Source organism: Cottoperca gobio, chromosome 3 (genome assembly GCF_900634415.1).
Source record: "Cottoperca gobio chromosome 3, fCotGob3.1, whole genome shotgun sequence".
Classification (NCBI taxonomy): Eukaryota; Metazoa; Chordata; class Actinopteri; order Perciformes; family Bovichtidae; genus Cottoperca; species Cottoperca gobio.
In genome coordinates, this window is record NC_041357.1 from 22,536,445 (window position 1) to 22,549,688 (window position 13,244).

The window sequence follows — 13,244 nt, forward strand, 5'->3', positions numbered from 1 at the left end:
CGCATACTTGTGTGAAAGGTTTTCACTCAAATGCAACTGATCAAATCTCTTCTTTTTTTTTTAAGTAAACAACAGCTGGTAATTTAAAGATGAAGGGACAAAGGGGACAAACGCTGATTCAAAAGTTTTGCTGTCTGGATTCATTGTTGAAAAGTTACATCTGAAAGAAAATCCTCTTTGATTAAAGTTCAGAGAGTTGCGACAGGAACTCGGTGCTCCTTACATGGATCTATTAGGCTACCGGCCCTTTGTGCCCGGCTCCCCAATCTGGCAAAAGTGTAGGAAGTGTCAGGAGTGATTGTGTTTCTGAAAACACTGCTACTCACGACATTCTGGCATCATGCACTTCTCCACTTCTAGCACCTCTGCCCCACAAATGGAGCCATCTGCAGGAGGCATCTTCACCATGCGCTCTCTCCTCCTCATGCCGACACCACAAGTGGCACTGCAGATATCCCATTCGCCCCACTCTGTAACCAGACAACTGCTGGGAGCTAAAGCCAAGAGGGAAAGACAAGGTACAGTAAACCTACAATGCTACTTACATTAGATCCATTGTATAAACTGAAACACTTGGCAGGTCACGTTTCAATAAAGGAGTTTGACACAAGGAAAGGAAGAAAACTCACAGCATTCCTCATTGACCACACAGTTGTCGGTCTCCTCCGTGGGCATGAAGCAGCCTGAGCCATCATCAGGGAACTGCTTCACATAACGCTCCCGGGAACGTGTGCCCATGCCGCAGGACAAGCTACAGGGAGACCAGGTGATCCACTCTGACAACATACAGGTGGAAGACTCTGAAGAGTCCAATGACAAAGAGGAAGATTCAAGAGAGGTCAGTGGTTTTAGGTAAATGACTAAATGATTTAAACACAGGAAGCTCAAAAGTGTGAATTTGTAGCTTAATAAGTGTTAAATATGTATGTTGTCTTGCCTCAGGTCTTATAAATTGCCTTTTTTTACATTCTTCATTTCCTGATTTAAAAGCCTGTTTGCCTCATCACAGAGAAAAAGACGTCCAAATAGGGAACGCTGCTCCACCTGAGCGTCTCCTTTGATGTGTGACAATCTAATTAGTGTTGACAGGAGGGGACTTCTGGGAATTGTGACTATTACAGCTGAAACATGCACATGTTTCATTTCAAAACTTCCACAGAGCTTATTCCAAGTGACAAAGAAAAATGATATTTTTGTGTAGTCATAAATGGATACAAAACAAACTGAGCTGTAAACTGTTAAGTGCAGCAGGCGAATCTGTATGTTGATAATCGGGTTATTGATACGCTTTGGATTTTCAGAACAAACAACATTTTCATTTAGTTTCTTGTTGAGTTGAACTTGGTGAAGCTGCGAAGTAGAACACTACAGTGGAGCTCAAACACCCGTGGTGTCAAAATTATATTTTGAGATTGGCCTCGAATATAAGACATTAAATCAGTGCTTCGTGGGGACGTTTTTTCACACAAGCGAGAGACATCTGAAAAGAATATTAAGTGCAAAGGGACACTTGTCGCAAAGAAATACTCTGACCTTGCGGGCCTGTTTGAATTCATTAGCAATCAACTGCAGTACTCTGGACGTGCATGATGTCCTCTTTAGACACTTCTAAGAGTCTTGTTTTGCTGATTGCCCAAGTGTTACAACTTCTTTTTCTCTTTCTTTCTAAGCATCAATATTTGTTTCCCCCCCCCCCTCCTCCGTGTCCCTTCCAGGGCTCCGTGCCATCTAATTTAATCATCCATACCGTCGTGGCATCTAGGAGAATTAAGACGAATCTAAAATCAAACCGGAGACATAATTTGTACTCGCAGAAAATGAACGTAGATGCCCTTCCCTTATTTAAAGGTAATGCCTGGAACATATTTTGACACCTAATTGACAAAGACAATCGCAACTTGCTTTTCTTTGGTACCGGTTTCTTATGAAAGGATGTGAGCCTCAGAGCGTTTTATTTTACATTAGACAAACATTAGAGCAGGAAAGCGAGAGGTGACACTTACAGTATGTGAATGTAGTTTTCATTGTGGTTTGTTCAGATTTATCTGATACCTGATAGCAAAACATTAGGCTTTAAAAGAAACGAAACGAAAACAGTAGCTGCCTTTGGGAACAGTCTCCCTTTACATAGAAGGACAGAAAAAATGAGGCTTTCAAACTCACCATGCAACAAGACTGTCATTCTACTCTACTGCCTTCATTATGATATACTTTTGCTACATTCAAAGTTAATCAACATTTCCTTTTTGTTCCTGTTTGAATGTAAATTACTTTGCTGCATTTATTCTATAAAAGGTTCTATTTAACTAATAAAAACAATGATACATAAATATCAAAGACATGTTTTTTCTGAGCCCAGTATAGTAAAGTAATATTTAAGTTTGTCAAGTAAGAAATTACATATATGAGCAGACTTTTCAATCTATGTTATCTAATCTAATTGGCAATTATCCACAAATAACCAAACAGTTAATTGTTCATGGTGTACAGACTACACACACCAGCTGTCTGCCTCTGTACAGATGCCAGTACACATTGATAATATGAACATTTACGATGCTATATATAGTGGTATGTTTAATAGGTGATGTCAACATACACATTTTAAACACACCACAGATGTGACACTTCAGATTGTGATGGACATCACATAATAGTCATGTTGTCCCCTTACCCCTCTGTCACCCAATTGTCCCATCAGTCTATAATGTAAAAAGTCAAACTAAGTTTTATATAATTTTTTTAATAAAATAAATTATTGTAATATTATAATAGCAATACATTTGAATTGAATAAATGCCAGTCATGACTCATTTGAATCTCATAATTATTGGAATGATGCATATGGTTGAATAGCATCTGAGCTTGGGTATGGAGGTAAAGCAGATGGTACATATTAGAACAGTGACATGTTCTTGTTGTGTCTGATCTGTACTCCAGCTCACTGGGTTTGAAATGAAACACTGTCACTGTGAGGTTAAAATGCCAACTTTCAGATTTAATGTTAGAGCGCTTACACCCACATAAAACAAACCATGTAGGAATTACAGCCCTTGTAATACGTGCACCCACAGGAAGACGCTGGAGTTACTTTCTTTGCACAGTTTGTTTGAATACATGAGCAGTTTTATTGTTGCATATTTTCCTATTTAATTTTCTGTACTTTTATTTGCCTAATTTTATTTTACTGTAGCGCCAAATTGTTTTACTCTCCATCCCATAAAGTACTTTGTTTTAAAAGGTGCTATACAAATAAAGTTCACCATATTATCATAAGTAATGGTTTTAATATTTCTGCATATTCAGCATTCAAGGTGTAAAACATGGCACAGTTAATTAACCTCTAAAACCACAATCTGTCTGCCATTAAACTAGCAATAAAGGACTACTTTCACTGATAGAAAAGTCCAACCTTAATGGGCAACAAAGTTTGGTTTCCTCATTTTATTTAATCATCTATGTAAAATTAATAATATATAGTCATCCATACTTGTCAATGGTGGTGCTTGGCAAAAGATCAGGGGTTTATTAAAGTCATTATATTTCATTAGTCACAGATTAAACCAAATGTTTCGACACAAAGAGTGACGGATTGGCTCATCGACGTGGACACTAAACCTGCTGCCTCTCGGGCCAAACTGATTGAAGATAGAGAAGGTAAACAATTTAAAAGAAACTGAACCTTGAACAACCAGCAGACATCACTTTATTTTATCTTACAAAATATATTTAATGGCCTCATGCAATTTCACTTGACTTGCTATAAAATGTAGAAGCCTCTCATATAAACAAAGTGCTCTCCTTGCCTCTCCGTCTGCTCTCACTTTATTGCTGCAGTAGAACGGTACCTTGGGTATTACTGATGGAAGTTTTTGAAAATGGCAACGCTTGAGAAGAAATATTCCTATTCATTTTAATGAAATGATCAAAGATGAAATGCTCACAAAGGTGCTTAGTGTTTGCTGAAGCTTTAGGAACTTTAAATTAATGCAGATGTCTTTTATGTTATCAGCTATGTGTAACATCAGTAACGTCAGTCTTTAGATAGATACTCACCCTCATCACTGCATCCAGGCCCCATGCAAGGCTGAAAATCCTGGGTGTGTGGGCAGGGCACACTAAGGTCCAACTGGGCCTTTAGCATCCTCTGCCTCATCCGCTTGCCCTTTTCACAAGTGGCCGAGCTGCAGGCAGACCACGGAGACCAGTTGGAGTAGATACAGGTCTCAGGGGTATCATCTGGAACATGGTAAAGGGAATAAAAAAAGTGTAATAGCTCAACACTTTTCATTTTATTTGTCACCTTTTAAAATGTCCAATCAGTGTTGATGGTAAATGTCGTCCATTGAAGCAATAAATTCCTAAGTATCGCTATTTTGACTACATGTACCAAGATGCATTGCGCATCTGACACGCAGCCAAAACATAGTGTCGCTGAGTTGCGTCTTTACTTATGCAGGTAATAAAATAAACAAACAGAGGCTCCGTGGTCTGAAACAGCGGAAACTAACAAATTCTATATTATTTTCCACATTGTCAACGATGGAGCATTAAAGCATCACACCTTCCGTGTTTACCTTTCACAATGAAAGCCTCAATTTTATTTACCTAATGAAATTGGGTAAGTTGAAGTTCTCATAAAAAGTGCCACATTTCTCTTTAAATTATGTAAATAAAAATTGTGTGTGCGAGAGAGCGAGAGAGAGGGAGAGTGAGTGAGAGAGAGAGTGAGTGAGTGAGAGAGACAGAGAGTGAGCGTGAGACAGAGAGAGTGAGTGAGAGACAGAGTAAGTGAGAGAGACAGAGAGTGAGTGATTGAGTGAGACATACAGAGAGAGAGTGAGTGAGAGAGACAGAGAGTGAGTGAGCGTGAGACAGAGAGAGTGAGTGAGCGTGAGACAGAGAGAGAGTGAGAGACAGAGTAAGTGAGAGAGACAGAGAGAGTGAGTGATTGAGTGAGACAGACAGAGAGAGAGTGAGTGAGAGAGACAGAGAGTGAGTGAGCGTGAGACAGAGAGAGTGAGTGAGCGTGAGACAGAGAGAGAGTGAGAGACAGAGTAAGTGAGAGAGACAGAGAGAGTGAGTGATTGAGTGAGACAGACAGAGAAAGAGTGAGAGCGAGAGACAGAGAGAGAGAGTAAGTGAGAGAGAGAGACAGAGTAAGTGAGAGAGTGAGTGAGAGAGACAGAGAGTGAGCATGAGACAGAGAGAGAGAGAGTAAGTGAGAGAGTGAGTGATTGAGTGAGACAGACAGAGAGAGTGAGAAAGAAAGAGAGCGAGAGAGTGAGAGAAATAGACAGAGACAGAGTGAGTGAGAGTGTGTGTGTGTGTGTGTGTGTGTGTGTGTGTGTGTGTGTGTGTGTGTGTGTGTGTGTGTGTGTGTGTGTGTGTGAGTAAGTGAGTGACAGACAGACAGACAGACAGACAGACAGACAGACAGACAGAGTGAGCGAGAGAGAGAGTGAGAGTGTGAGAGAGAGAGAGAGAGAGAGAGAGAGAGAGAGAGAGAGAGGAGCAGGATCCAGACCTTCCTCTTTCTCCTCCTGGGCGATATCTGCTACAATGTCATCCACATTGTCTGGCACAACGTTGCACTGTTCACCCTGCAGACACACAGACACACAGTTATGTTGGGACGGACTCCAGCACTCTGTAGGTGCTCTGTTGCTTCTTCTGTCACTGATAACTATCAGAAAGAGTGAGAGTCAGCAAAGGTCAGCATAAGCTTACAAATGGTCTGAATTGTGGTATCCACACAATACACAAGAAGAAGACACACTGTATATATATGAATGAAAGTCCATGCATTCTGCAAATCTGAAGTATAAACTGAGCCGTGTGCATGTGTTTGTAAGTAAATGATGACAAATGGGTTGTGGCAAAAGGATCATGGAATAAATTCCCCACAGCGGCCTCTAGATGCCACTGAAGGACTGCTAACCTTGTATCCCTTTTCTGGTTTATAACCACAGTTCACAGGGAATGTGTTTCACTACCCATCAAATTATAATTACAAAAGCTTCATATTTCATAGAGTGACTTTTTAATACCTGCCATTAATGTTTTAATTAACTTTTTTTCGTTCAATGTTTTGTGTCATTGTTAATGGCTGGAGTTCTCTCCCAACACATTTGAGGCATTATGTCATTTATTATTCTTCATATAAATGAAGAAGAATTGAAATGGGTGTTGATTGATCAGAATATTATCCATCATCATTCATGTACTGATTGAAGAAAAATCACATTCCCATTATTGCAATAACCTTACCTACTTGTTGTTTGATCTGAACTGCACATTACTTTCTAAGCAAATACTAAAATTTGATCAATTATATTGTAGCTTGTATTTTATTTTCCTTCAATTTGTAAAGCAGCAAACACAATGTGTTGACAGGTGTCCCAATGATTTCTACTGCCTACCTGCACACTACTCCCACCTGCGTACTAAAAATACAGGAATTACATGCAGCACTAATCAATTCTTGTATTGATGGACAGAATTGAACTCCCCGTCGTACCTGCTGAGCAGTGATAAAGCAAAAGGAAAGGTGTTTTTGCTTTTGAAGCTTTTAAATGAATCCATACTTCATAAAGACGGGGAGACCGTTAAGGATGCCAGTTCTATTTTTATGTTTATCTAATTTGGCTGATTTATCTTTGTAGCATACAATTAAGAGTGTTAAGTGTGAACCAAGTATATATGTGAAGAGTAGGTGCAGAGCTGAGCTGGAAGTACTAGAGCAGGGGTGTCAAACATGCGGCCCGCGGGCCAAAACCGGCCCGCCAGAGGGTCCAATCCGGCCCGCGGGATGACTTTGCAAAGTGTAAAAATTTGTTGTTTTGATCATAAAGTAAAATACTGTTCCAGATGCCTGTGACAAAATGTTTTGTGTCTTTGTAGACACACTGTGACCTGCATGTTGTAATGCACATGTGTAAATGATAAACTAATACTATTGTTGAAATTGCACCTTTTTTTCTTTAGAAATTTCAGGTTGTTCATAATGTTTTGTAAAAAGATTAAATTTGAACATTTTCCGAATGTACTTGTACTTTTTTGCACTAAAACGAAGGGAGAAGTTGTGAGTTGTCTTTATTAATAGTTTATTATGCTGTGATTTTACTGATCCGGCCCACTTGAGATCAAATTGTGCTGCATGTGGCCCCTGAACTAAAATGAGTTTGACAACCCTGTAACTCGAGGATCAACTCAGAATACAGCAATAAAACAAGGCTCTTAGAGAGAATGAGTAGAAACAAGACAACACAACAGACCAACCAACGACCTTTTCTTATTTTTTTACTGGCTGTGAGACAAAAGAGCTAATGGGTTAACTGGGTCACTGTACTGCCCTCTGCAGTAATATACTCAGCACAATTCAAGTCTTGTTAGTCTATTGTGGTGGTTATCAACTGTAAACACAGAATGACGTTCTGAATGTTTACTTTTATCTGCTACAATATGCTACCATGATGGAATTGCCTGCATTATGATCATCATGCCACATAAGCTATAAAGTATCTATATTTGCATCAACAGCTGACTGGTATGACCTTTCTGGCGATGCGTTCCACCATCACCCTGGCCACAGGCGTGATGGCGCCCCCTTCAGGGTCGTAGAAAGGGCTCTGGGGATGATCCAGACTGGTCAGGGGACGGATCTTGTCCTTGGTCAGAATGGGCTTGTTGGGAGACTAAAAGAAGCACACAGAAAGACAGGAGGAGAAGTAGAAGAAAAAAACACAAAGCCGTGATCTTTGGGATTTTAAATAACAAACTGTCAGGATTACAATGAGCACAAAGTCACTCTAAGTTACTCAAAGCAAAAGTCACACAAAGGACAAGTCGCAAAGTTGGAGAGCAGCTGTAGAGTATATGGGAGATGCTCTTATTAGTCAACAGTAAAGGTCTGCCAGCATGGGGCTGATAGGAGCACCACCGCCAGAGGCTGACGGCAGGCAGACGACCAGCTCATCCTTCACCCCCCACTGAGGCCAAACAGAAGGAAAAAAACAGGCAAAGAGTAGTTCTGTTTGTGTTTTAGAGAGAGAGAGAGAGAGAGAGAGAGAGAGAGAGAGAGAGAGAGAGAGAGAGAGAGGGAGGGAAATAGGGAGGGAAGGGTAATGAGTGGCCACTAATTAAAAGATACAGTAAAAGTAATGGCACAGAGAATGGATCTCATTAGTCTGTTACAGGCCTGTGCCTTTAACAATTTTGTAACAGAGAGCCAGAGTCCCAGCCCACTTCCAGAATAGCCTCTGTTCCACTATCCCCTGCTGCACAATGTCTTTTTGGATAGATAGTTTCTTTCATTGCTCTTTCTAAAAAGTGTAACAATGATACCTGTGTCGTTATTCTCAGATTAATAAATAGTACAAATTGTCATTTAAACAAAGATATGGCAATATTTGATATGTTGGCATTTAACATCTTTTTTGAAAATCATGTATTTGGACAAAAAGAGCATACAAGTGGATTCCTCAGATTCAGATTACTGTACACCAAGTGTTACAGAGTAGACAACTATCCCTGGATTACTCTGATCCGAAAGAAAACTTAAAGAACGTGATGATTCTGAGGCAGGTTCTGGAGTTATATGAAGCGTCTTTTTGTAGATTTATGATCATTTATTCCTGACATCAGGGATAATGATAGCCCAGATTAATGATGTGTAACATGTCTGTGTGTTCAGATTTGACTGTTTTATGACGCTAATTCAGAAAACGCATCTCAAGTGTTTTAAAGAAACTGCCTTTATGAACTGTGTGTTCCAGCCACTGCTGCAGCTCCAACTGCTGACCTAAAATGACCAATGCAACTGGTCATAACTCACTTCCTGTAGTTTTTCAAAACACCTGTCCCTCTCACCTCACGATATCTTTGTTTTACGTCTCTTCCTTGAGAGAGAGGCGCACGAAAACATCTGCTGTATACAATTCAAATGATGTTCCTTGCAGTCTCCTAACAGCGGACATAGTCAGTCTGGTCATAGCAGTCAGAGTTAAAAAGAATACTAACTGAAAGTTCCTGAATATGTCTGACTTGCTCTTACAGTACAGTTTGATTAAGTCAGTGTGAGCCACAAAGGGTCTGTAAGCAAGAACAGGCGGCGTGCACAAAGGAGTATGTGCGTGTGTGTGTGTGTGTGTGTGCGTGTGTGTGTGTATAAGAGAGAGAAACAGAGAAGGGCGAGAGGAAGACAAAGGGGAAGAGTGAAATTATTCCTGAGGCTAAAACAAGCGAGCGAGCACAGTTCAGTGGGTTCATCTGTGAGCTTAGCCAAAAGTTTCACACATGTCGTCATAGAGTTTGGTCAAACATGCACACGAACAGCCTAATCTGCGAGTGCTGACTAGAGACACCGAGCACGCAGCAGGCAGCACCTCGGGGTGAGGGCGGTCTGGAGAAGACGTTCAAGGCTGTTAAAGGAAAATTGAACGGGTGATGACACTTGAGTCGTTGCAGACGGGAAGTATGTGAGGAGGTGAGAGAGGAAGTGATTGTGAATGTGAGCAGACAGGCCGATGAAGAGGAAAGGGTTGGCGTGATGACAAGGTCAAAACGCAAGTGTGAATGGAAGACTCAGCTGGTGATGAGAGTGAGGTGTAAGGTTATCCAGAGGGTAAAAGGTGGAGGCAATAGCAGCTTGCAGAAGACTGTGATTGCTGTTGGATTGTAACCTGAGTTGAGTCAAACATTCAGAGACACACTGTTGTCATTGTTGTATGATGATGATAGAGAGTTCCTTCATCCCCGTAGTTTTTATTTAAAATATTGATGAATTTTAAAATTAAAAAAAGGATGTTTCACAAAACATTTCAGTGTCAAACATTTCAATAAGTCTGTACTAAGGCAGTGTCAAGGTCTCTAAGTGTGCAATAGGTGTTGTGTGTACAGGATAAACAACAAATACAACATCCATTTGACAGAAATGATGTTGTGATCGAAAAAGAAAGGATGAATCCAGGATAATGTCAAAAAGGCTTCCCGGTACTTAACACAATGGGGAAACATTTTTGTAATTAAAATATAAAGGTTTCAATCTTCTCACTGACCTCATATGTCACCCCACTGTCAGTGCCTGCATCCCAGGGGATCAGGTCCTGCACAACCTTTTGGACCCAGCCACACTCCTTGGTACACAAGTCCTCGGCAGACAGACCCACATTCCAGTCTGGACTGGGTCCCAACATGGTCATGAAGGACATGAGGTGACGGCTCCGGTCCACTGAGAATTCAGCTGAAGGGGCGGCTCGCCTGAGGAAGAGAGTGATAATGAGCTCTGTGTGAGTCAAAGCAGTTTGTAAGTGTGAGTAAAGGAGATAAAGAGACGTTAGCTGCATCCCAACACAAAGGTGTGTCCGTCAGAAGACCTGAGGCTGCACCTGCTCCACCTTAAATGAGACGTCCAGCCTGAACAAAAGCAAACTTAATGAAGTTAGACCCATGGAGGTTACTCAACGTGGCTCAGCATCTGAAATAATATAACATTTAAGCTTTCTGCAAGCAATACTGTTAAAGTTACATGAATAAACATTTATAAAAGAGTGAACATTTCCTTTGAAATATTTACACATTAACGGCTCCCTGTAAAAGTCTGTGTAGCAAGATCACAGCATCATGTTCTGTTTAAATATTACGATCAAAAAACAAAAACAGTGGTCAATGTTGCAGTGTATTTTTGTATTTATAACAGCCTTTATCTATTAATTTTATTTCATCCATCCATCCATCCATCCATCCATCTATCTATCCTTTATCTTTATCATATGCTAGGGCTGTACCGAATAGTTAGAATTTTCATTCATGACGTTGACATTCAAATTCTTCTTCTTAATAACTTACAGAAACATTGCGTGCAATAGTCTACCTTTCACCCTCTACCCTCTCTTCCCCTCTCTTTGTCACTCTGTCTCTCTCAAACACACACACAGACAGCGAGCGACCCGGCCCTCAGTCGTCCAAGAGTAAACATTTAATGAAAAAAAGATAGATTTTTTTTATCTCCACAATTCACAAAATGTTTTTATCTAACAAAATGTTCTGCTTCAATCCATATTTGGAGCAAAAAGACTGGTTTCTTTGCGGCCTGCACACAAAGGGAGGCTCGCACCTGTATTAACAGGGCAATCTAGCAGCATTCTAACAGCACCGCAAATTACATTTATATAATCAAAATCATATACAGTCCTATCCAAAACCTTACAGATCCTTACAGAGAGCAAAGTGTTGATGTGCACGCATATGGAGAACGGAGATGCGAGTGTCAGTTCATAGAAAAATTGATGGCAAACGGGTTTGTGATGAAGGATTTTAAATTCCCTCCTCCTCCACCCACCCACCCACCCCTTTGGCCATCTGTCTTGACCGATGATTGACAGCTAAACTAATTAAGAATTGTGCCAGCCAATGCAAGATTAATTATAAGTAGAAAAGTTCTTGTTGTAACATAGACAATTCTACAGTGATTATTTTTCACTTGTCATCATGAGCATATAAATCCATTTGACTTACTCGGTCCTGCCCTTGCCCACTCTACACTCTGAGGGTGTGAAATAGCCCATATCCCCATGGGAACGCACAACTTGACTGGATCCTCCCGGACCTCTGCTCAGTGAGGAACTGCAAGTCTGAGGCTTATCTCAGACAGATACTTGGGCTCAACAAAAAGGTACAAAGACAGAAAAGGAGAGACAAATGAAGAAGGGATTAATCCCCCTACAGAGAGATAACCCCAGTGAAATGCTCTTGTTCCAAAATGTTTCTGTTTATTAACGTATGCATATTTTTCTGAGACGTGTTGAAATGAATGTCATGATGTTGCTACTTTATTGGATCTTGGTATTGGCTTAGTAGCTAATGTTACCAGTTTACGTTAAATAAGTTAACTGACTGTGGAATTTATTTAAAGGGTCAACATGTAAAACAATTTGACAAAATTGTTTAATCATTCAATTGAACTATTTTGTGGAAATCTGGGGCATTTAGACAACCGGGAAATATTACTTTGTGCATGTTTTTATTATGCAAAGATATTTGGTTGCACGGTGACTAGTAGAAGAGAGGATATACCGCACTATACACACACACACACATACACAATTGCTATCAACCTCCAAAGTGTCTCTGAGAGTAACAGAAAGAAAGAAGCTCATTAACAGCTTTAGTCTTGTCTTCAAAAAGCTCCTTATTTCACACCATTGACAACCTCACTTTTTTTTTTAGCTCCCGATGAAATGAAACCCGCAGAACACCAAAGCAGTCCTGTGATTATTAGAACGACACGTGACAAGAGAGAGCGGGAGTGGGGAAACGACAAGGAGCCAGCTGATACTGTAGCCGTCATCCAGGCAACCATTTCAAACCAGTATGAAGTGATTTGGTGGATAGTGGGAGGACACAAAGAGAGTCAGAGGGAATTTTTCATCATTATTTTTTGTAAGGACTAGAGAATTATCTATTGTATCTACAAGAAACTATGTGGCTTCAAAAACACCAAGTAATTCCATTATAAAGGATTTCATACTAACAATTTCAATTTGGGGTTTAAAGACCTTTTTGTTGAATAGACTGTCCTCAGGAAGTTTTTCAATTAACTTCAAATGTCAGGTGTCATACTAGACAATGTTGAAAACACTAGTTTGGTGAATTCAAATTGGTTGCTTAGGTAAACCAACGCTGTGTGGCATTTGACAGACCTGCCATGTGTTTCAGTCGCAGTAGCCTGATCTTATACCGAAGCTACAGCAGCATTATTAGTGCAAACCTGCAATCTCACCGCCTGCCTACTGATGTAATCTAAGTATTTGTCTGTGTAGGCAGTCAGTGACATAAATAACATTTAAATGTCAAGTTCTGAATACAATTTCCATCCCTACTTTCTGCAAAAGCAACTCCATGCCATAACTTAGACATGGACATTAATCGACATCAGTCTCTGCCTCATCTCCCGAGGCATGACGAGGATCAGACAGCCATCAGAACACACCATGTTTTTTGTCAATATGACTGCAGCTTGGAGGGAGCTGAGGCAGTTACTGCACATACTAAGACTGATGCTCCAATGTTTGTTAAAGTTAGTAGTGATATATAATATAGTCCATTTTCAGATTTGGTATATGTTGTTTTTTTTACTTTTACGGTACAAGACCATTTCCTACTCTTCCTAATCTTTCAAATGTTAACAACATTACTTGCTAATATTCAATGTCGTATTACAGGACAATTGTCTCTCTAGATGT

At 40.2% G+C, this 13,244-nt stretch overlaps 1 protein-coding gene across 1 annotated transcript in view; it reads right to left on the bottom strand.

The window, feature by feature from the left end:
* Positions 1-13,244, bottom strand: part of spon1a (spondin 1a) — a 66,321-nt gene that overhangs the window by 3,914 nt on the left and 49,163 nt on the right. The window contains exons 8-13 of the mRNA XM_029428745.1: positions 10,059-10,260; positions 7,557-7,697; positions 5,528-5,603; positions 4,057-4,239; positions 630-800; positions 327-494 (exon numbers count right to left, since the gene is read on the bottom strand). Of these exons, the coding sequence (XP_029284605.1) occupies positions 327-494; positions 630-800; positions 4,057-4,239; positions 5,528-5,603; positions 7,557-7,697; positions 10,059-10,260 (941 nt within the window). The remainder of the gene's footprint in view (positions 1-326; positions 495-629; positions 801-4,056; positions 4,240-5,527; positions 5,604-7,556; positions 7,698-10,058; positions 10,261-13,244) is intronic.